The sequence below is a fragment of the Protomyctophum parallelum genome (genome assembly GCF_964188405.1).
Source record: "Protomyctophum parallelum genome assembly, chromosome: 2".
NCBI classification, from domain to species: Eukaryota; Metazoa; Chordata; class Actinopteri; order Myctophiformes; family Myctophidae; genus Protomyctophum; species Protomyctophum parallelum.
The window spans coordinates 6,803,941-6,828,940 of NC_139699.1; the positions used below are offsets into that span (position 1 = coordinate 6,803,941).

Consider the following 25,000-nt stretch of genomic DNA (forward strand, 5'->3'; position numbering starts at 1 on the left):
CTCTCTCTCTCTCTCTCTCTCTCTCTCTCTCTCTATCTCTCTCTATCTCTCTCTCTGTGAGAAATGCTGAGCTGTCAAGCAGGGTAATAGTTTTACAAGCTACAGTAGAGAAATGCTGAAGGGTTTCCGTTTGTTCTTAGCATTTATATCCAAGTGTTTCTCAGCCTCCAGTAATAGAATTTCATGCCTACGTTAGATGAGATCCCAGGGATCTGAACCCATTTTATTGTCATTGAGACAGATAAGAAAATAATTGATAGAACAGATGTTAAAACACTTATTTTTGTGAATTATTATGCTTAATGTAGGACATGATTGGTATCATACATAAATGAAAATAAGGTTTTGTTGTACGTTCACCTCCTTCAGCCATCTTACTGTTCAGTCCTGTTACTGTCTCATGCTTATAAGCGATGTTACGCAATGACCTATGCTAAACCCACTCTGCTTTTCATTACAAACACAAATGAACTATGCTAAACCCACTCTGCTTTTCATTACAAACACAAATGAACTATGCTAAACCCACTCTGCTTTTCATTACAAACACAAATGAACTATGCTAAACCCACTGCTTTTCATTACAAACACAAACTTTCTCTCCCAACAACATTGTAAAATGCATTTGTACTGTAGTGTACAGGCATGCGAACATTTGCGCGCGTGTGCACACACACATTCACAGCACGCCACTTTGCGACACGTGAACTCATAGATCTGATTTTATTATACCTTGCTATAGATTTTTATACATTTGAAAGTAAGTAGCTAAATACCAAACTTGTAGGACCCTCTAAGACCCAGCGTTGCTTTTTAGCAACAATTTTATTTTATTTAATTACTAATTTTTTTTTTTCTTTTTTCTGTTCTTTTTTCACCTAAACGTCATCAGTGATGTTCATTGCAATGCCATTTCAATGCCATTGGTCATGATATTTGCATATAAATACCCCCCACAGAGGCTGAAATTCACACAAATTAAAAATGTCTGGACGCAATTTTGATTTTTTTTTAACCTAATACTTTTGACCTTTACCCTAATAAAAGTAGGTAAAATAATTGTAATATATGTTTTTTTGTGATCATTAGAATGTCTAGAACATGTTTTATTCATTATTGTGAAAGATATCCCCAAAATGTAAATTATTAATTTATTATATTATTATATAATTATTATATAATTATTATAAATCTTTCATCAAACTTTATTTTTTTTATTTTTTTTAACATCTTTTTTAGTCTTAGTACAAAGTAGTAGTAAGGTTGAAATCTATTTTTTGCAAGTAGAAATTAATGCGGGTGTTAGAGGGCAGACTATTTCTACAATAGGATATTGCTACTTTTACTTAAATAAAACATGTAAGTACTTCTTCCATCACTGTTCTTTAGCTTCCATTACCGCAGAGGCAGTATCTAATCTTTCTGGGGTCCACACAAGACAACACTATACATAAAAACAACAGACAACACACACACTAACCTGGGGCGCCCACTGGCCAAGTGGTCCAGGCGCATGATGCCACATAACAGGTTTCAGCCTGACAGCGTGTTGCGTGTTCGTTCATGACGACCTTTGCTGTATGTCTCTCCCCTTGTCTCTTCACTTGATAAGTAAGTAAGTAGCCTTGCCGAGCCATGAGGCCCATAGGGCAGGAGCCTATCTCCTGTTTCTGTAGCCATGAGGCCCATAGGGCAGGAGCCTATCTCCTGTTTCTGTAGCCATGAGGCCCATAGGGCAGGAGCCTATCTCCTGTTTCTGTAGCCATGAGGCCCATAGGGCAGGAGCCTATCTCCTGTAGCCATGAGGCCCATAGGGGCAGGAGCCTATCTCCTGTTTCTGTAGCCATGAGGCCCATAGGGCAGGAGCCTATCTCCTGTTTCTGTAGCCATGAGGCCCATAGGGCAGGAGCCTATCTCCTGTTTCTGTAGCCATGAGGCCCATAGGGGCAGGAGCCTATCTCCTGTTTCTGTAGCGTGAGGCAGCTTGATGTACAAGTACACCCCCTGGACATGACGCTAGTATGTCGCAGGGACTTACCCCCAATGCAACCCTTGATGCTGAGTGTCAAGCAGGGAGGCACTGGGTCCCATTTTTAGAGTCTTTGGTATGACCTGGCCGGGGATTGAACCCCGACCTCCCAGTCTCAGGGCGGACACTCTAACCACAAGGCCACTGAGCTGGTATTCTTCACTTGATAAATGCAGAAAATAAATGCAGAAAAGCCACCAAAAAAAACAACAACACACAAACTATAACCACTGACACTCATCAGTCTACACCTAAAATGCCACTATTAATTACACTATTAATTAATTACACTGTTACATAAACATTGTACAGTGTGTAGATTGGGTTAATAGTCTACTTGCCAGCCAATAGAGCCCCATTGTGAACCCAGACATGTTACAGTAAGTACACCAAGGTTTGGGTCCCCAGCATTTAGACCCATACTCAACATTTCTAACATAAAACTAGGTGTATGCAACATGCCTATGGGTTCACATTCAGACAAGTGGACTATAAGGTAAGTGTTAAGTGTGTATCAAATTGAGGGTCCGTGGCCCAATGCATATTAAACTGGGCCGTTCCTTGATTTGAAATGAAACAAAAACAAAAACCACCTGCCTTAAGCTGTGGTCGGAAATGTCCTGATTTTCCCGGAGGAGGCCTTTCATTAAGGCTGTAAAGTCACCGCTGACATTCAACATGCATAATAAAACAAGCAGACAAACACACCCTAAACCACAGACATATCAGCGCTGTAACAACACAGAGCAGGCCCTCAGAGGCTCGCACAGGCTGGTCTTTATTTCCTGTTTCCTTCTCTTCAAACAGATGGATGGCCTGCTGGACCACGTGCTTCCCAAAACCTCCTGGACACGCGCCGACCTGGAAATCTTCTATAACCCATTCTGACCTGAGATCAGATTCTAAAAGTTTCCTAAATCCGTTTAAAAATAATAGCAGACCTATAAGCTATGAGCTTGTAGATCTGTTATTTTTCAATAGCTAAAGCATGACATGATGCGAACACCAAAATGGGTTCCCGCCCAAGATTTGATAAGATTTGTTAAGTGGGCAGGGTGGGCCGCATGGGTGGGCCGCATGGGTGGGCCGCATGGGTGGGCCGTATGGGTGGGCCGCATGGGTGGGCCGCATGGGTGGGCCGCATGGGTGGGCCGCATGGGTGGGCCGCATGGGTGGGCCGCATGGGTGGGCCGCGTGCGTCTGATCCAGCTTGTATCAGTGGAAGTAACAGTACTATTTACAGTTCCTATTTATCTGTATCACAATGAATTGTGAATCAAGGTTATGAGGAAAATAACGCACACACACACACACACACACACACACACACACACACACACGGACACACACACACACACACACACACACACACACACACACACACACACACACACACACACATTCATAATAATTTGTATCATTTGTTTTCACTTAATTATAACCCTGTTACCAGGCTCTAGGCCACAACGAATAAATGGGAAGTGAGAGAGTGTTTTAACTAATAAGTAAGTAAGTGAGTGATGTAATTTTAAAAATCACACCAGTGTGAACCAAGTGGTGCAACTCCCGTCTATTGGTTCTCTGTATCGTTCCAATTTGTATCGTCCAATTTCTTCTCTGTATCGTTCCAATTTCTTCTCTGTATCGTTCCAATTTCTTCTCTGTACTCTGGTGCCCCCTACTGGTATAAATAAGTAACATACCCGTGCTCACTTATACAAACAGGTACCTGCCTACCTACCTAGGTACACGGACGTTGCTGGATGTAGGAGTGGTTACACCACTCAAAAAAGGGCAGGTGTGAGCATGAGGGCCATACAGCCTATCAGCATGGAGATATCATCTGGGGAGGGTTTCCTTATTGCAGCATGAAGGCCACACAGCCTATCAGCATGGAGATATCATCTGGGGAGGGTCTCCTTATTGCAGCATGAAGGCCACACAGCTATCAGCATGGAGATTATCATTCCTTATTGCAATGCGCTTTACGCATTTGACGTCGACAACATCCATGCACAGATCGATGGCTCAATCACAACGTTTCTGAAACTATTCGACAAGTGAGAGAGAGGACTACTACTCAGCTTGTGTCTTATTGGGGAAGATCATATTAAGGAGGAAGTTGGACAAGTTGGACACACCAAAAAATCCCCCCTGGAGGATCACATGTTTTGTACTCTTATATCACCTCAATTAAGCCATTCTGACCTGAGATCAGATTCATACGAGGTTTCCACTGGACACACATTGGTCTGATTGACCCATTCTGACCTGAGATCAGATTCATACGAGGTTTCCACTGGACACACATTGGTCTGATTGACCCATTCTGACCTGAGATCAGATTTAAAAAAATGTCAGTCGTTCTTCGATTTCTTCAAAAATAGCAGACCTACAAGCTTGTAGCGCGCCACTCGGTGGCGCGCTATGAGCTTGTAGATCTGCTATTTTTCAATAGCTAAAGCATAACATGATGCCAACACCAAAATGGGTGCCCGGTCAGAATGGGTTAAAGGATTAACTTCCTCCGTATATAGTATTCTGAACAATACTTTACCAATTTACAATAGATTGGGAAATCATTTTAGAGAGGGCTCAGAGGGTTCTGATTTCCACCAAACATAAACAGATGCAATTTAACATTTTTCATAGAACTTACGGTACTTTACCCTGCTCAGGTTACACAAGATTGATAGGGTTATTTCCCCTATGTGCCAAAGATGTAAGAACAGAAGGCTGACTATTACATAATGGAGCGGTCCACTTCTGATTGATTACTGGAAGTTCATCACTGTCTCTGATATCATAGAGATTGAAATACCAGATGATCCAAGAATTTGGTGACGTCACTGATGGATAATATTTTAAGATTTGTTGTTTGTGCATGGAGTGTTACATGATTTTTATGCCTTATTATGATTATTTTTCATGTCACGCTGTCCCACTGAGTTTTCATCTCACTTCTTCCCCAGCCAGCATGTAGATAAAGAATTGTTTTCTCCTGTTTGCCAGAACACCCAGTGTATCTGTGACAACATGTTTTTTGACCTTGAGTCTTTATATTTAGTAATATGCCACATCTCCCATAGTAAAGCTCCCAGCGTTAGGTGTCGCCATTATTCACTTTTTGTTAACCTCTGAACCCAAAATATACTACTTCCCATGTCAAAGGTTGTTGGATTACATACAGTATATAATATGTTCACGGACATTTTTTCCGTGGGAGAACTTTTTTTGATGCTTGCTTGGACGTCTGTTCTGCTCCCCAGAAAATATTATGATCATTATAATCCTTTGAAACGTACAGTATGCACGCTAAATATTATGATCATTATAATCCTTTGAAACGTATATAACGTTATATATATATATTATTATAATCCTTTGAAACGTACAGTATGCACGCTGGTGTGGACTCCTTTTATTTGTGTTGTGTCAAGGTTTCTTGGTCTTTTCCTGCCTTAAGGTGATACTTTTACTTTTACTCTTTTACTCTAAGTATTGTAGTTTTTCCTCTGAAGTATTTATCCTTAAAATGTTTATAAATATAGCATTACAGTTTTATAAGATTAACATTATAACATTAAAGATAAAGTTTAAAGGTATATTCAGTGATTTCACTTAATTCAAATATCACTTATTTTTTTGTTTTGTTGTGATAATCCTCTCTACTATAGAGTGTGCTGACCATATAAGGAGTTCCTCCCTGTCCCCAGTTAACCCCTGGGGGTCAAAAAACCGTAGGTTTCATTTTTTGGCTCTCTATCCTGATTGGATGAAAGGCTGGGTCCCACAGCCAAAAACGAAACCTAAGGTTTTTTGAGTGAAATCACTGAATATACCTTTAATATTTACTTGGTTTAAAATGTCTTACATGCCGGTACACTACGTACCTTCTGACTTGAGTACTTTTACTCTATTACATTCTTACAATTCTCCTCTTACAACGGTCTCTACACCTCTAAATGTATGCGCTCCTAAATCAAAGGTTATCTTAATGATTCATGGCTTTCAGGCTTTGTACGCCGAAATGGTTTTAGAGAGTCTGGCTTTAAATGCTTACATTCTGGGAACAGCGATGATGCCGCATCCTCTGACATTATTGTGTGGGCTATTAATATTCATAATTAGTAAATAAATATGTATCTAAAATGTACATATCAGTTACATTGATCAACACTCGCCAGTACAGCTGCAAAGAAAATAATTTTGGTTAATTGGAAATCTGAAAACTCACCTTCACAGAGACACTGCAGGCTGAATGAGCTTCCGCATCATACTGTACTCCTGAAAAGATACTGTACAATGTAAGGAGAAAGCCTGCTACTTTTGAAAAGATATGGGGTAGGTTCTTTGAGGTTCTACCTTCAATATTTCCGCTGGGTTGATTTTTTTTTTTTTTTTTTTTCTTTTTTTAATTTATCCGAGTTGATGTTGTCAAGTGGTGTTATGGACAATACAGAGTAATGAGAGCTGTGTAGTTTTAGCCTGGTTAACCAGGCTAGTGTAGTTTACCTTTCTGGGGTTGGGGTGGGTGGGGGATTGTTTTATCTGTTTTTTGTTTTATTTAAAAAAAAAAAGTAATTCGTTGTTAAAGGTATATTCAGTGATTTCACTCAAAAAAACCTTAGGTTTCGTTTTTGGCTGGGACCCAGCCTTTCGTCCAATCAGGATAGAGAGTCAAAAACGAAACCTAAGGTTTTTTGACCCCCAGGGGTTAACTGGGGACAGGGAGGAACTCCTTATATGGTCAGCACACTCTATAGTAGAGAGGAGTATCACAACAAAACAAAAGAATAAGTGAAATCACAGAATATACCTTTAAAAAAAACCCCACAATGTTCTGGTATTTAATTAACACCAGAGGCACTCCAACACTTGTTTCATCAGGTCACTCGGCCATCATCGCGACAAAGATGTTTGTATTTGAGGACACCACTACAATAACATCAGAGTGTTTGACAGAGCGACCAATGGCTGGCTGGCTGAGCACGCCTTCTGCACAGCTTCTTCCAGAAGAACGCATGTTTTTCAGTCTTTGCCTACAATCAGTGGCGTGCACAGACATTTAGAGGGGCAGGTGATCAAGTGAAAAAAGGGCACCTTGTGCAGCGCATTTTGGGGCGGGAACCCATTTTGGTGCTTTAGCTATTGAAAAATAGCAGATCTACAAGCTCATAGCGCGCCACCGAGTGGCGCGCTACGAGCTTGTAGGTCTGCTATTTTTTTATTATCGAAGAACCACTGACATAGAAACATAGCTTTAGATTGTGGGGGCCTAAATAATATAGTAGAAGCGTTTTTTATCAAGATTTGATTGTCACCATGGTCCACACACTACACATTTTTATTTTATTTTTTAGAGCACATTGCCAAAAGGGCAGGGGGTACTCTAGCACCCCCTAGAGTCTACCTGTGCACGCCATTGTCTGCACAGCTTCTTCCAGAAGAACGCATGTTTTTCAGTCTTTGCCTACAATGGAGAGCTATACACTCAGAGTCTACACTAAGACATGGCATTCAGATCATATGTTTGTTGATAGCTTGAGCATCTGCATGAGGCCCACGTCGTCCCAACAGAGAGCCCACATGCCTGGCCGGACACACCACCATTGAGCTGAGAGACGATGGTGTCACGCACTGAAAAGAGCCGATCTACAAGCTCACTGCATGTCGCGGAGGCATCACATTGTGAGCTTGTAGATCTGCTATTTTAGGTGTGAGATACCGACGTATGACGGAGCACAAGTTATTGGCATGAACCTCTTCTGGATACTCTGGCTGAGTCAGAAGGTTGTGCACGTGTGTGTGTGTGTGTGTGTGTGTGTGTGTGTGTGTGTGTGTGTGTGTGTGTGTGTGTGTGTGTGTGTGTGTGTGTGTGTGTGTGTGTGTGTGTGTGTGTGTGTGTGTGTGTGTGTGTGTGTGTGCGTGCGTGCGTGCGTGCGTGCGTAGCTTTATGATGATGAAAACACAGGAAACTACCCTCAGGACGTGATTCCCAATTAGTGTGAGTGCATAGCAGTATTAGTATGGTAATGGTCTCTCTCTCTCTCTCTCTGTGCGTGTGTGAGTGTGTATGTGCGTGTGCATGTGTGCACGTGTGCATGCATGTGTGCATGTGTGCGTGCATGTGTGCATGTGTGCGTGCATGCGGCTACACAGCCTCCTGAAAAGCCTTTGGTGTGAACCCCAGATGAGACTGAGTTTCCATTTCATCAAATTATCGACCTTTAATGCATACAACAGTGTACATGTGAGCTTTATAGAGCTTGAAAGGATTCGTGCCTACAATGATATTCCTAAAATAAGGATTGATTATGAATTGATTATTTTATTAGATTAACAAATATAATTTATGTTATCGATTAAATCAAATTAATTGGATAACTCTTAACCCATTCTGAACGGGCACCCATTTTGGTGTTGGCATCATGTTATGCTTTAGCTATTGAAAAATAGCAGATCTACAAGCTCGTAGCGCGCCACCGAGTGGCGCGATACGAGCTTGTAGGTCTGCTATTTTTGAACAATCGAAGAACGACTGACATTTTTTTAGAATCTGATCTCAGGTCAGAATGGGTCAATCAGACCAGTGTGTGTCCAGCGGAAACCTCGTATGAATCTGATCTCAGGTCAGAATGGATTAAACTGTCGCGTCCATATATAGTTGCATCTGTTGCATCTTCTCATGGGCTGAGATCCCCCCTTCATACTTAGCAGAATGTGTCAACGGTGTGATCGATGCATTTTGTGGGCTTGTAGATCTCCTTAACGGTGTGACCGATGCATTGTGGGCTTGTAGATCTCCTTAACGGTGTGATCGATGCATTGTGGGCTTGTAGATCTCCTTAACGGTGTGACCGATGCATTGTGGGCTTGTAGATCTCCTTAACGGTGTGATCGATGCATTGTGGGCTTGTAGATCTCCTTTTCAGGAGTGCGAGCGAGACCATCCTTTTCATTTCAAGGACCCCCATATTGATATATATTTGGCTGTGGACCCCGTCGATCTGAAAAGGTTTTGTGCCAATAACAAATCAAAATTTTAGATTTACAAGCTCCCACACACGTATACTGTGAGCTTGTAGATCTGCTATAGTTTTGAATAGCCAACATATAAATGGATAAAGTGGTTAAAATGATTAGATAAGATAAGATAAGATCTTTATTGTCACTGTATGAGACATACAACGAAATTCTGTTTAGTGCAGCACAACATATAACAGTATCAAGAGAGGACGCAAAGACAACGAAAAAAACACTGAAGGGGCTAAAACTTCATGGCATAAAACTGTTAGTCCGTCATAGTCCAGTCCAGTCAAGTCATCTCAATCCATTAATAAATATTAAATATTATAATGCACTGTTAAAATGATAAAATAAGGGGACCACACAATCATAAAAATCATATGCAAATTCATCAGCAGTAGGAGGGGACCATGGGGGAATATATTATATACTATATACTATTGCACTTGCCCATATGCTATTGCATATATACTATATCATATTGCGTTTGCCCATAGTCTATATTGCACTTGCCAGATAGGACAGTCATATGCGAGTGTGTGTGCGTGTATGCGAACCAAGCAGTGTTTTCACTGTGCACGTGTGTGTGTGCACGATTATGATGCTATATTAACTGCTTTTGCTGGGGGACCCCCTGGAACTCCTCCACAGACCCCTGGGATGTCCCCCGAACCAATGAATGGACAGGATGAGGGAAAATTGAAATGTTACAAATTAATTAACACACTCACACTCACATCCTGTGTGTTAATTTTGAAAGTGTAAAATAAATGGGGGGAAAAATGGGGTTATGAATTATGTATGCTAAATGTAATATGAATAATTTCCCTATATTGGTAAGAGATTTACTAATTGTTATTTTACTACAAAACCCATTATTATTGTTCCAACAATAATAGTTCACGTTGCACTCCTCTGACACATTTGTCACGTTTCCACCTCCTCAGTGGTCAGACCGACGAGACGAGCAGAGCTGAGTGAGGGGGGGGGTCATAGTTCAGGGGTGAACATCTGTTGCGGGGGGGGGGGGGGGGGGGGGGTGGGGTGAGCACGGTCCCCTGCGAGTGAGGTGCCTGTGATGTGGCCCCGCAGCTGTGTGTGATCCCACAGTGATCACTGTGACCGTAAGCGTAAGCAAACACACCTGTTTAAAAGGCACGCTGAGAGAGAGAACCAGCCTAGCTTATATGTATGACGCTACATTCACCCACATAAATGGGGGATGGGAGGTGGTCTCCAGAGTCCAGACTATGGGGGATGGGAGGTGGTCTCCAGAGTCCAGACTATGGGGGATGGGAGGTGGTCTCCAGAGTCCAGACTATGGGGGATGGGAGGTGGTCTCCAGAGTCCAGACTATGGGGGATGGGAGGTGGTCTCCAGAGTCCAGACTATGGGGGATGGGAGGTGGTCTCCAGAGTCCAGACTATGGGGGATGGGAGGTGGTCTCCAGAGTCCAGACTATGGGGGATGGGAGGTGGTCTCCAGAGTCCAGACTATGGGGGATGGGAGGTGGTCTCCAGAGTCCAGACTATGGGGGATGGGAGGTGGTCTCCAGAGTCCAGACTATGGGGGATGGGAGGTGGTCTCCAGAGTCCAGACTATGGGGGATGGGAGGTGGTCTCCAGAGTCCAGACTATGGGGGGATGGGAGGTGGTCTCCAGAGTCCAGACTATGGGGGATGGGAGGTGGTCTCCAGAGTCCAGACTATGGGGGATGGGAGGTGGTCTCCAGAGTCCAGACTATGGGGGATGGGAGGTGGTCTCCAGAGTCCAGACTATGGGGGATGGGAGGTGGTCTCCAGAGTCCAGGACTATGGGGGATGGGAGGTGGTCTCCAGAGTCCAGACTATGGGGGATGGGAGGTGGTCTCCAGAGTCCAGACTCCAGCACCAATCATGCAGTGTTGGAAGAAGTAGGCCCTACTACTGCAACCTGGGGGGGCATTCCCCGGTGATCCCCAGCCAAACACATTGAGAACCACTGCCCTACTGACATGATGTTTTACTTATGTAGTATACTGCCATTCTGACCTGAGATCAGATTCATACGAGGTTTCCGCCGGACACACACTGGTCTGATGAACCCATTCTGACTTGAGATCAGATTAAAAAAAATGTCAGTCTCTCTTTGATTTTTCAAAAATAGCAGACCTACAAGCTCGTATCGCGCCACTCGGTGGCGCGATATGAGCTTGTAGATCTGCTATTTTTCAATAGCTAAAGCATAACATGATGCCGACACCAAAATGGGTGCCCGGTCAGACATAAAAGGGGTGACCAGGTTTTAGGCCTCATGTTTGGCCAGAAGCCTGATTTGAGTGTTTGTTTGTTGGGGACCTGCAGGCGCATGAGGTGTACAGCATAGTACTTTTTAAAGTGAAGTTTATTCAACAAGTAGAAACATATACGATTTGTAAAAACTGGCAGACCCAAAAGCAGAACACAACAAAGTCCAAGGGGGTTTATTGAAAAAACACAGGAGGAAAAAAGGCTCCTCGAGCAGGCTGAGGCTGGTGGCAGCAAGTAGGCAAGACAAAGAAGCTGGTCAGAATATCACTGAGAAAAAAAGAAGAGCAAGGATCAAAAATCACGAGAAGCAAAAAAATCAAGGTTCCAAAAATACTAACACTAAAGGCCTATTCATAGTCTGGATTTTCGGTGGTGAGCTGACCACCGCTGACCACCGCTGACCACCGCGACCACCGCGACCACCGCTGACCACCACGAAATAACGTTGAGCAGTGGTGAGTAAAAACAGAGAGAAGGGCTGGAGCGGTGGCGGAGGTTTGCTCTTCACCGCGGCTCAGTGACGTCATGTTGTAGTTCGGTGGTCACCTGACCTAACCACCGAAAAACCAGACTATGTATGAGCCTTTAGGAATCACAAGGAAAAATACTAGAGCGGTTGACTAGAAGCATTACCACGCACTGAGGTTGTGAAACGATCTGGCATTGGCACGGGAAGCAGACCAAACATTTATAGGCTGGAGGATGATTAGCTGATGCCAGGCAGGTGAGGGAGATTAGGGAACTGGAACCAGGTGTGCCAAGCTGGGAGCTGGAGCCAAGCCTACGCCCAAAACACACGCCCACTCACAAAGACACACACACATACACACACACACACACACACACACACACACACACACACACACACACATAGACAAACACAGACAGAGACTGTGACAATATTCAAGTTAATACAGAAGGGAAGAGCTAGGGGTTATTGTAGCTGCGTAATTAGCTGGGACGTAAAACTGGGACAGAGTCCAAGGCCAGCTAGGTGATATAGACTAAGGCAAGGGTCTTCCATAAACATACACAGCAAATGAACAAATACAAAATATATAAATAGAATACGCAAAACCCAAAGCAATGAAAGTAATTTAAGTAATTACAACAAACAATACCATTTATAATCCCCCGCCTTACGGATGGGTCTGACTCTGAACACAAGGCTGTGCAGCTGCACTCAACTTCCTGACAGACAGACGTCAGGCCTGGGCACAACGACCTCTACCCCTCTGACCTTCAGCACAGGAGGCCTTCAGGGATGCGTTCTGAGCCCTCTTCTCTACTCCCTGTTCACTGTGTACAGTGAACACCCATGACTGTGTGCAGATGACACCACAGTCATAGCTTGATCACAGACGATGATGAAACAGCCTACGGGAGAGAAGAGGAGGAGAACAACCTGGCTCTCAACGTCGACAAAACAAAAGAGGCGGTCTTGGAATACAGGAGACCTCCCCGAGACCACTCACCCATCCAGATTGGGGGTACAATCAGAAACAGGGCAAAGGAAAACGCTACCTACACAAACATTGACCTGACACAAACATTGAATGCCATTGAAAAAATGAATGGCCATTTTTGAGTATTTGCGTAAACACAAAAATGACGTAAACACAAACATTAAAGACACATAATGCCTGCTAAAAGCTCAGCTTCCCATCATGCACCTGTGCACAGTGTGAAGCTCAACAGCGCCACGTTGTCACCTGTTGGTACTCTAAACAGACATACATATACAGTAGGAACAGACATTGCTGTTCAATGGAGTGGTTACACCACTCAAAAATATAGCAAAATGTCAATAATACAACCAAGTACCAAAACGTACGCAGCCAATCATCCCTGTGAGAAATTGTGGGTAACTCTTGCTTGTGTTTGGCCACAGTGCTGATGCACCAACATCCACAATGTATAGATGTAACAGTATTATATAATTACACGAAATATGACACAAATAAGTGCTTCTACCTGACTTAATTCTCCATGGTTCATGTGTATAGGGATACATAGTGCATTAGAGGTCACAGCCCCTTTAAGTCTCCCCCTTTTGCCCCCTGTATAAATGTCCTGCCACACCTCCACCTCTTCCTTCTTTACTTCCGTCTTGGAACGAGGTGGGTGTCTTTGTTGACTTCTCTGTATAACATAATAAGAATTGTACTTGCAAATCGATTTATACAGTGTTTGTTTCACTCTGTTTAGAGAGGAGTTGTTGCACTACTAAGAACTAACGTGGAGACGTGTCTGTTGTTATTCCTTGTCAGAATAAAACGTGGTTTCCAAAGACAGTTCTGGGTCCGTCTGTCCATACTCCATTCAACACAACGCAGAGAGAGACAGATTACACCGGTTGCATAGAGAGACAGTAAGACCTGATGTTTTGAACTTGCATGAGTATTCTGGAGTTTAAAACAAGTTGGCAATATTTGAGTGTGGGACAGTCAGTACTTTATGGTAATAACTATGGTCAAGGCAGAGCTCCTCTTCGTGGAGACAGAATTCATTAATCGAAAAACACAGGAAAATAAAATACCACAAACATATTTCCGCAATCACACATCAAAGGCAGATGGTGAATTTCCTTGCTTATTGGCAAAGCTACGCTTACCCATTTTAAACAGGGGAACTTTGTGAGTTGTCATCATGAAATCTGTAATCTTAAACATATGGCCTCAAATTGAGAGCTTGTGAAAATCCCCTAACAATAGCTGCTCAAAATGATTTCTCTGCCTGTCTCTTTGGCTCCATATTAAGGCATTTAAAACACATGGTGGTTTTTTTTTTTTTTTTTCATTTTCCCTTTTTTATTCTGTTTGAACAAGTTTCTAAATATTTTCTCAGATTATATAATCTTGCCTGGAAAATATTTAAGTATAGTATCCTGTTATTACATTGTCTCATTGCCATCTGGTGATGAAATAAATTAATCCACCAATCTGAAATGGTCACACTATTTCTATGCAAAAGTTTAACTGTTAACAACATAAACCTGAACATCCCTATTCTGGGCATTTGTCCTAAAGGGCGAGGTCGCACTGAAACATCAGAGCTTCTTAATACGGCACAGTTGAGAAGCAGGAGTTAAACTATGAATCTGGTGTCAGTGAGGTCAGATGTAGAGTTGCTGGTCAGCTCCATATATGCAGATCTAGGTGATGATCCAGTCTTCTCCATGTATGGCTACCCAGGGTTTGATGAGGTCAATGTCATGATCTTCATAATATGGAGATCCAGGTGATGATAGTCAGCTCCACATATGGACGGACGGACAGACTGACAGGTTTTAGCGTGACTGACAGGTTTTGCAGGTTTTCATAGTAAACTGCGACCTACAGTCGCAATAATATTTACGTTATACAGTATCATGTTATATCATTTGCCTGATGAAGACCTAAAGGGTTGAAACGTTGCACGTTTAAAAACATAATAAAGTAAGTATTTTGTGGAGCTCTATAGAAACAAGTGTGCAGATGTTTCTTCCTCTTTGATGTATGCCATAATAACTGTGACCATTGCTCAGATCTATTTTCAGGCCACCTTCCAGCCTTGAAATGTACTTCAATAAAACGTGAATATCCATATAAAATGTTCCCACATTTGTGACAGTAAGGTTAACATAGTCGGTGGTTCTGTTGAATCCGTTTGTTGCCTGTTACGTAACCCTCCCTGATGACCTGAAGTCATCCTCATCATCATCTGTGCATGTAATTACTGTCTAAGCATATTTACAACCAACAAAAGTTCATATTGACTAAAAAGGAGTAGCATATGGATGAAAGATTACACACACGGTTTGTGTGGCCGCTGTGCATTTGGAATGAGTGTCATAATTCACAGCCATAAAAGGCCGTGCATGTGTTGAATATATTCCTCTGTCTTGGGTTTTTCCACATTCATCTCAGGAGCTCTTCCTGTGGACTGCTGCTGCTGTCGGCGGTGCATGATATCCTTGGCAATTCGCATGCTTGCTGCTTGACCTCCAGCCAGGTTCACTGCATGAGGTCCCACCTGTGCTCGTGTGTGGAAAGTAGGAAAGAAAATTAAGATTCACAGAATTAGTCATCCGCAATATCGATAACTCACGATTGAACAAATATAATTATGAGAATGCATATAATATTTTAATGTTGGCGTTCGGCTCTGCAGAAACTTTCTCCCTGCTGTTTTTTTCACTTTATGCAATTATACAACCATCATGCAGGGAGATAGATATACGATATCAACCCCCCAAAAGGGGAACAGAAATAGCAGAGCCTGCACTGGTGGTGCTGGGGTGGCTAGTGGCGTGCACAGATAGACACTAGGGGGTGCTAGAGCACCCCCGGCCCTTTTGGCAATGTGCTCTTAAAAAAATTGTAGTGTGTGGACCATGGTGACATTGATCAAATCTTGATAAAAAACGCTTCTACTATATTATTTTGGTCCCCACAATCTAAAGCTATATGTTTCTATGTCAGTGGTTCTTCGATAAAAAAATAAATAGCAGACCTACAAGCTCGTAGCGCGCCACTCGGTGGCGCGCTATGAGCTTGTAGATCTGCTATTTTTCAATAGCTAAAGCACCCAAATGGGTTCGCGCCCCAAAATACGCTGCACAAGGTGCCCTTTTTTTCACTTGAGCACCTGCCCCTCTAAATGTCTGTGCACGCCACTGCTGGGGTGGCGGTGGGAGCAAACAGCTCATAACGACAACCAGGAACACAGAAGGAATGCAGAAAAAATGCAGCCTTGGGTGAGCTTAAATACCCCCGCCCAAATGGTCAGCTGATTGCCACGACAGCGTACAATATGACATGTGGGACTTTGCATAGCACAGACAGAATGAGCACCTCGAGTGTCTGCCAGAACTAACTCCGCAAGCTACGTATCATATCTATACACTAAACCCAAGCGTTTAAGTTATAAACACTTATTTGTAACACTTTTTAAACGTGTCACAGTGTTTAGATTATGAACAGAAGAACATGTTTAATCGCCAGTAACACTTTTTAAACACATAAACGTGTTTAGTTTTTACAATCAAAGTCAGTCATATTATAGGCGTTTAGAATTGGAACACTAGGTGTTCTCGTGAGGTGTTTGAGTGAACTCGTGTTCTACTGTATTTTATGACTATTAATAAACACTTGGCATTTTATTATTACACACTGGTGTTTAGGTTTTAAACGTGTCACATGTTCCAGGGATTTACAGTGATATACATGCTGACTGGACACTTCCTATATAAACCATGCAGTGTTTGCAATGTAATTACATTTTGCAATGTAAATAATTTGTTTAAAAAGATATTCAAAATGTTTCCCTTTTTTTTGCACGATGTTTTGAAAAACACCGTGCACCTGATTCTGATGCTATTTGTTGGGAAACCCCCTGGAAACCCCTGCTCATAAAATACACAAAATGTTACATTGTGTACAGTAGTGTGTAGTGGTACCTGAAGTGCGGTGTACTGTCCCATCAGATACATGGGGCACCCTGGTGCCCACTGTAAGCTCTCTTTTATACAAGGCCAACCGTCTATTACCTGCAACATGGGGAAGTGAAGTACCACAGCATGTTAGAACAAATATCCCGAAATATGGACAGGCGCAAACAAAAGTTTCCTTAGCCATATTCGGACAGCATCAAAAATACCTATTTTACCACTGTGTTATGTACAGGTATCCATGTAATAATTATTTTTGAACGACTACACAAACTCCCTTTCTCGTGCATATGTACTATTGTCTCCGTTTGACCTATACCTGAATGGGGAATTCCTTCATTACTCCAGAGAGCAATGGATCTTGGTTGACATCCAGTTTACAACCAGTGGCAAGCCAGATCATATCCCCAGTCCAGCTGGCCCCAGTGCTGAGGGACACACTCCATGCCTGGTTTCTGTAGCACCACCTGGCCTCACGCACCTGAACAGCCATACATGTGTTGGTGTTAATATATATTTTTTTAGGCTGTGCAAATTACATTTCCTCTCATGGCCCAGCAGATGGTGCTATTTCCCATTCTGCATAATGACAGAATGAAATTACTTTTGGTACCAGTGCTTTTGAACTTTTTACTCACATATAACATTGTGAATACAATGAGGCCATAGTACATTATGTATAGCATAGTAGTATATATGTATAGTTTCATTATATAGATATTCCACTGTTACTTTCTTAGCTTACGCATGTTTCATGATAAATGCTTTTTATGTGATGTATTCCCATGCTTTTGTTCTTGCTTAATGTAAGTCGCTCTGGATTAAGAGCGTCTGCTAAATGCCTAAATTGTAAATTGTAAATTGTTCTAGGACTTTTACCTGTAATAGAATGTTTGTGCATTGTGCTATTATTGCTACAATTTTTCAAGTAGAGAACTTCTTCCAACACTGGTGATTTATGGATTTTGGATTTATTAAATATGGGCTTAAATTAATGCCAACATTATTTAGTATTCATAAAAATAAAAGTGCACTTGTATTTCATATGTTGTATTCGTAAAAAAAAAAAAGAAGATGTATGCGCATAATGTGTAATGATTACCTGACAGTATGGTTTTACATCCACTTTCCCACTCTGAATGAAAGGCTGGAGGTGAGCATACGCCTCTGGGGTGACAGCGCCGCCTTTCCTGGCCTGTCGGATCATGGCCAGCCGCCTGTGGTGGCTCCTCTCATTGTAGAACTGCCTCAGGTAGGCCTGGCCGTCCATCTTGATGCCGTGCTCCACGTGGGAATAACGTCCCACCAGGCTCTCCACGTCGCCCACGTCAAACTGCTTCAGCTGGGGTTAGAGAGCACCAGGTAAAGCAGTGGTTGTCAAAGGGGTGAAGTTCCAGGGTGTCCCCAGCAAAATTAGTTGAAGAAGAACCATAAAAAAACACATACAAAATGTAGACATTGGACATTTTCTTTATGATTTTCATTTGTTTTGTAAAAAAAAAAAAAGTTTGAACCAGAATGTTTTTGATATTTGCACTGCAAAAAAAATGATCTTAGCAAGAATTGCCAACTTATATCCAGCCATACTAGATTATTGATCTTGTTTTAATAATGATATACTAAACAAGAGAAAAAATGTATAAGATGACTAATATTGTTTTTAGATTATATTTCTTTTTTTCTCTTACTAAGTTATTAAATCTTCAATCAAATAATTGTACATGTACATCAAGCTAAAATTACTATCTGAGACAAGATTGCAGCCACAGTGTGACTTTTAAGACAATTTGTAGTAGTAAGTACCAAATAACTGCTTTCACATTACATATTGAAATGTTTCCAAACACTGTTGTGTCAACATCACATTTAAGGCCTTTTTTAGTTTTCATGAACTCTAATGAGCTGACCTGGAGGTGTTTCCTCATGACCCATGTGACATGGCTGGCACCTTGCTGCACGGCTATGGAGACAACATGAGCGCTGGACAGACCTCCACCTATCACCATCACCCTCTGGCCTGCAGCGCACACCACACGTGATGATGACCCGCCTACACACACATAGGGAAGTATCCAGGGAAGTCAGTTAGATCAGTGCAGTAACTTCTCTTGTTTCAAACGAAATGTAAACACAGGCCCAACGTACTTAGATCATTTATGTGATGTTGAAGTGAAGTCGATACCTTCATACATTCTTAATTACCCCCCCCCCCCCTTATTATTCACGTCCTCACTGTATTGTATTACTGCTTGTTTTTTAATGTCGTTGCCTTATTTTATCTGTTCTTATCTTTGTACCACTGCCTTCTCCTGATCTGACACTGCGTTATTGTCCTATTGTTTTAACTGCATGCCTGTTTTAATGCTGTTTTGTTTTTCTTTTGTTTTTATTATTTTTTCTGCTCTGTAAAGCACTTTGAGCTACATTTATGTATGAAAGGTGCTATATAAATAAAGTTTATTATTATTATTAATCAGGCCCTCTTATAGACAGCTAGCCTCTTTCAAAACCATGGTGTCAGACTCATCAGCAAATGTCTATCCACACCCTAAACACGCATAATGGTAAGATATCGACATTTTATCTATACACAAATCTTGTATGGGGGGGTGCCTGGCACAAAATATTCTCAGATTGGGGTCTGCGGCCAAGTAATACATATTAATTTGGGGGCCCTTAACATGAAAACCTGTTTTAGTTCTAACTTACCGAGTGTTGGACATGTGTCTCTCTGTGTCAGACAGTGTGTCTCCTGTTCCAGAGAGATGGACAGGCCGTGCATGAGGTCCACAGTGTGCTGTAGTCGCTCCTCAGGGTAGCTCTCTGCGATGCATCTCACCCAGTTAGGGATGTTCGCCATCTGGACACGGGTTGGGCCTGTGGCCATGACGACGTGTCGAGCCTTTAGCGTCATTCCTTCCCGAAGAAGGACTTGGAAATATTTCACACTCCTCGTCTCACGCCCTCTCGTCGTCCCCTCGTACTCTCTCTCTGCCTCCTTCACCTCTCCTCTGTCGTCGTCGTCCATCACTGGAGTGATGCAGTCCACTGTTCCTTTGACCAGCACTTTGTCCAGGTTGTATTTCTTCACCTGTGTGTTCAGATTAGAGTTCTCAAACTCTGCCCGAACCCGACCAGTCCCGACCCGACCCGACATTTTAGGGCCGGGCCTAAAATGTATGCTAATCAGTAGGGCCGGGCCGGGCCGGGCCTGGGGCTCCATGAAAAAATATATATATATTGAATATGTTTAGAATAATAAAAATAATAGTTCTGTTCTGTTCTGTCTGTTTGTGTATTTATCTATTATGAAGATGGTGCTGACTGGCGTTTCACTTTTACTCTGTGTAGAGTTCTCAAATTCTGCACAAACCCGACCAGGCCCGACCCGACATTTTAGGGCCGGGTTGGGCCTAAAATCTATGCTAATTAGTCGGGCCGGGCCGGGCCTAGGGCCTGATCAGTTAGGGCCCAGTTAGGGCCGGGCCTTCATTTTCGGGCCCGATGAGAACTCTAGTTCAGATGCACTCATAACTATTCAAACCATTCAGGTATAGCAGCAGCCTTGATTTCCAGAGGACCTTTGTTGTTTTTAATCAACATACGAAAAGTCTCATTGCTGCAACAAATTTAGAGAGACACATACCCGGTATTTAACCAATTGAACCCCAACATCTTTTGGGGAGACATCTCCAAGAATAGCTGATCTACAACTAAGTTCACAAGTTGTGAGTTGTTAGTGAGAGTGTGGTTAATGTTAATCCTAATATTGTATTTGTGATGACATCCACATTAACCACACTCCTCCTAATTGGGTCAGCCCTATATATTCCCTCAGCTCTATGTTCCCTCAGTTTAGGCCTGGGGTGAAACTTAGTGCTGGCTTGGGGTTAGGGTGAGGATTGGGGCTGCAGGACTAAAGGCTCATACATAGTCTGGATTTTCGGTGGTTAGGTGACCACCGAACTACAACATGACGTCACGAGCCGCGGTGAAGAGCAAACCACCGCCACCGCTCCAGCCCTTCTCTCTGTTTTTACTCACCACCGCTCAACGTTATTTCAGCTCCGGTGGTCACCTCACCACCGGAGCTGTGGTCACCTCACCACCGAAAATCCAGACTATGAATAGGCCTTTAGAGTTGAGGTAACATAATGATACCACGCAGCTGAGGGGACTATAGGTAAGCCCCCCACCACACCAGTCATATACTGTACACACAGGCTGATGCTTTGAATGGTAGTGGTTTTAACGCATTCTGACCTGAGATCAGATTCATACGAGGTTTCCACTGGACACACACTGGTCTGATTAACCCATTCTGACCTGAGATGCAGATTCTAAAAATGTCAGTCGTTCTTCGATTTTTTTCAAAAATAGCAGACCTACAAGCTCATATCGCGCCACTCGGTGGCGCGATATGAGCTTGTAGATCTGCTATTTTTCAATAGCTAAAGCATAACATGATGCTGACACCAAAATGGGTGCCCGTTCAGAATGGGGTTAAAAGGCAACCTTGTAAGCATGCAAAGTCCTGCTGCTGAGATAAGTATGACACACTATTTCCATGCGTTGGTAATGATATTTATTTTAGAAATACTCCTTGAAGATGTGGTTACAATTGATTGAGAGCAGAACACAAACAAAAGATGCATTACAGAGATGTCTATAATCCCATATACAAGTATAAAAGTTCACGGACATAAAAAATCATTGCAATTTGTGCATGAGTCAGCACCCACAGCAGCTGAGAACACCTTTTTGACATGCAGTGTAATATTCCAAATATGCGGGGGATTGAGGGGATTTTACCCTTTACACACACACACACACACACACACACACACACACACACACACACACACACACGCACACACACACACACACACACACACAGAGATTTGGCACAAACAAGGGACTAAATTCTTTTCGCTCCTATGCCACCAAAATGTGGAACGCCCTACCAACAGTCATTAAGACATGTGAATCCCTTGACTCCTTCAAAACCGCTCTCAAAGGGCACCTACAGATGGCTGCAATTCGAAACTGGCCTCTGTAAAATCTGAATCCCCCTCACCCCTCCCCCCCCCCCATTTCCCCTCACTGTATATGTATCTTTTCCCTTTTTGCTTCCTATATGATGAATTCCTGTTCTGTTCTTTAGCTACATAGAAATGTCTATTTGTATGTCTCTAAATGTTTTGATGAATTGAACAATGTGGACCCTGTTGTAAACAAGTGTAATGCTTAATTGGGTCGTCCACTCACAGTTAACAGTCTTTGTATTGAGTTTGTGCTTGAAATGTACTGTAAATTCTGCAAACTGTTAATAAATATTTCAATCAATCAATCAAAACACGTGCGTGCACACACTGTCCAAACCTGCTGCTTAAAGAAGTCCACACTAAGCCTGGTTCCCGGCAGACTGAAGGTCAGACTCTTCCTGAGCGTGGTGGCTACGTTCAGACGCCTCTTCTCCTTCTTGCCCAGCCGCATGTCATTGAAGAAGGCATTGTCGTCCAGAATGTAGACCTGGTCTGGGAGACTGTGGAGCTCTGCTGCACGACTGTGCTCCAGAACAAACTGCTGCAGCGCTAGCTGTCAAATATAAAAAGGCAAACAGATGAAATTCATGACAAGATGTGCTTATGTTTATGTTTATTAAAGGATCCCCATTAGAGACACATGAAAGAGCCTCTAGTCTTCCTGGGGTCCTAAATAACACAAATACAATACAGATGTACAAGTAAAAATTCACATTAAAACAGGAAAAACTAAATTTAAAATACAAAAACAAATTCACATGATAAAAACTGTTAATAAACTCAAATACTCAAATCAGTTATATACTTGACAAATTGGCAAGGTATCGTTTGACATTTCTTTTGAAAGTAGTTTTGTTATTTATTGTCGATAAGATGTTTTTGGGCAGAGCATTCCAGATAATTATTGCCCTATATATATATATATATATATATATATATACCAGTGTTTTTGAGACAGTTTGATTTTGGTGTTATTCTTATTCTTATGTTTCCAGAGGCTGCTCCTCTAGTGTTGTGACCATGTTCAGCAGTCATTTTTTCTGCTGTATGCCTCTAGTGAGAAAGCTGGGTGCGTTATTATTATTTTTTAAATATATGTCAGCGAATCACTTGATATTATTTTTCTTTTTTTTTACTGAATCTAGTAAGCGTGTTTACCTTGTTGAGAGGGTCAGTGTGTACCAGTGTGTGTGATCGTAGATGAGGGATGTCGAGAGCAGTGAACTGACTCTCCCACAGAGCAGTCCACTCTCCATAGGAATCAACTACCTGGAGGCTGAGTGGGACACAGACCCCGTTGGACACAGACAGTGATGATGGCTGCTGCTGCTCAACTGTCTGTTCTGGAAGAAAGATTGAAAAGAAATATAATATTCACACTGTACTCACTTTGCTCTCATTATACTCCGATTTTATACTCGGAGAGTATCAATTACCACTAACTTTATCACACCTTGTTATGCATCTGAACTGTCAGACAGTATAGGAACTTAAAGGTATATTCAGTGATTTCACTTCATTCAAATATCACTTATTGTTTTGTTTTGTTGTGATAATCCTCTCTACTATAGAGTGTTCTGACCATATAAGGAGTTCCTCCCTGTCCCCAGTTAACCCCTGGGGGTCAAAAAACCTTAGGTTTCGTTTTTGGCTCTCTATCCTGATTGGATGAAAGTCTTAGGTCCCAGCCAAAAACGAAACCTAAGGTTTTTTGAGTGAAATCACTGAATATACCTTTAAGGCGCATACTGGTTTACTTCATATGCAGAACTCACAACTACAGAACTAATATCCAGTTTGACATCCAACACAAGAGTGTTTAATGTCCCCCATTCCTTATTCTACAAACTCACGAACTCGAACTGTTCCCCTCCTGCCTTTCTTGCCCCTGCAGGTGGTCTTCATGGGCAGCTCCTGTGGGGCCTGGCTGCCCACATTGGGTGGGTCTAGATGAGCAGCTGGGAGGACTGAGCCATATGCAGGGCTCTGGCCTGCAGAGTTAGACAGCATAGTGGCCAGGGTCAAGGCATGGGGACCCCCGCCTATTATTAACACGTCCAACATCACCATCTGGAACTTCAAACAAAAAGCAAAACAACATGTCAACCTCGAGCTATTAGCTTTTTTTCACTTTATTACAAGCTGCAAGAACCTTCCTTCAGATATGAACAGGTGATAGATCTGTTTTTGTTTCCTATAACCCATTCTGAACGGGCACCCATTTTGGTATTAGCATCATGTTATGCTTTAGCTATTTAAAAATAGCAGATCTACAAGCTCATATCGCGCCACCGAGTGGCGCGATACGAGCTTGTAGGTCTGCTATTTTTGAAAAATCGAAGAGCGACTGACATTTTTAGAATCTGATCTCAGGTCAGAATGGGATAATTTAGTCTCTTGTGCCATTTCTGTGTAAGACTGTCAGACTTCCCCTTTTTTACCAATCATATGGGTAATATGGGTGGGTACAGTATATTATACTGTATCACATAGCATATAGCACATCATCCATTATCTGAACAAGTCATGATGACATAGTATACTGATTACAGTATATGGATATGAAAGATATGTTGTGTATGTAACTGACCACCGGACTGTGACGTCTGACCTGATGACGCTATGGACTGGGAGTTTCTCCCAGTCCATAAGTTACAATATTTGTATAAATATGCCTGTACTTTCTGTGTAACTTTGGAATATTCTCCTGGACTAACCTATAACTCATTGTCATTTTTCCTGTAATGTCATTTCATTTAATTTCCTTTCCTCTCACTTAATATTTTACCACAGCAAGGTGGTTTTAACCAATCATTATAAAGCCATCAAAAGGACTACATTGCCCCATGTTTTAGGTGGTGTTGAAGAGCTATTATTGGTATTATTGGTATAACAGTGTTAAAGTTAATTAAATGCTGTCCAGTTGTAATCAAGTATTGCAACATGGTAACGTCATGAACTGAACTGCTATACAATAGTGTTTAGCTCCACACATAATTCTGTTAGTCAACAAACACAAAAGTGTGTCCATCATTACAGTACCTGCTTGAGCTGGGCTTCAGTCTGTCAGCTTATGCCAATTGTGAAATGGTGAAAAAGTGCACAATATCTGAAAACTATCATGCTGCAGTGTAGTAGCCTACTATAACTGTATGTGGCAGACCTGTGAACTTTCCACC

At 42.2% G+C, this 25,000-nt stretch overlaps 1 protein-coding gene across 1 annotated transcript; it reads right to left on the reverse strand.

Moving 5' to 3' along the window:
* Positions 1-13,691: 13,691 nt before the first annotated feature.
* LOC310853761 (uncharacterized protein) lies at positions 13,692-24,999 on the reverse strand. The gene is made up of 10 exons (XM_083758194.1): positions 24,864-24,999; positions 23,675-23,897; positions 22,980-23,164; positions 22,159-22,374; positions 19,486-19,867; positions 18,684-18,826; positions 17,879-18,118; positions 17,096-17,257; positions 16,786-16,875; positions 13,692-15,359 (listed from the first exon to the last, which is right to left on the reverse strand). Exons 2-10 carry the CDS (start codon positions 23,889-23,891, stop codon positions 15,183-15,185), a joined length of 1,812 nt encoding a protein of 603 aa, XP_083614320.1. The 5' UTR covers positions 23,892-23,897; positions 24,864-24,999; the 3' UTR covers positions 13,692-15,182.
* Between the last annotated feature and the right edge of the window lies 1 nt (position 25,000).

What these genes read in the sequence shown, in the direction of transcription:
- LOC310853761 (XM_083758194.1), bottom strand. Translation starts at nt 23,891, where the DNA reads ATGGTGATGTTGGACGTGTTAATAATAGGCGGGGGTCCCCATGCCTTG. An exon ending in TGGACTTCTTTAAGCAGCAG is followed by an intron (nt 19,868 to 22,158) that starts GTTTGGACAGTG and finishes CTGAACACACAG; the next exon opens with GTGAAGAAATACAACCTGGA. An exon ending in TCATGAGGAAACACCTCCAG is followed by an intron (nt 18,119 to 18,683) that starts GTCAGCTCATTA and finishes CTCTAACCCCAG; the next exon opens with CTGAAGCAGTTTGACGTGGG.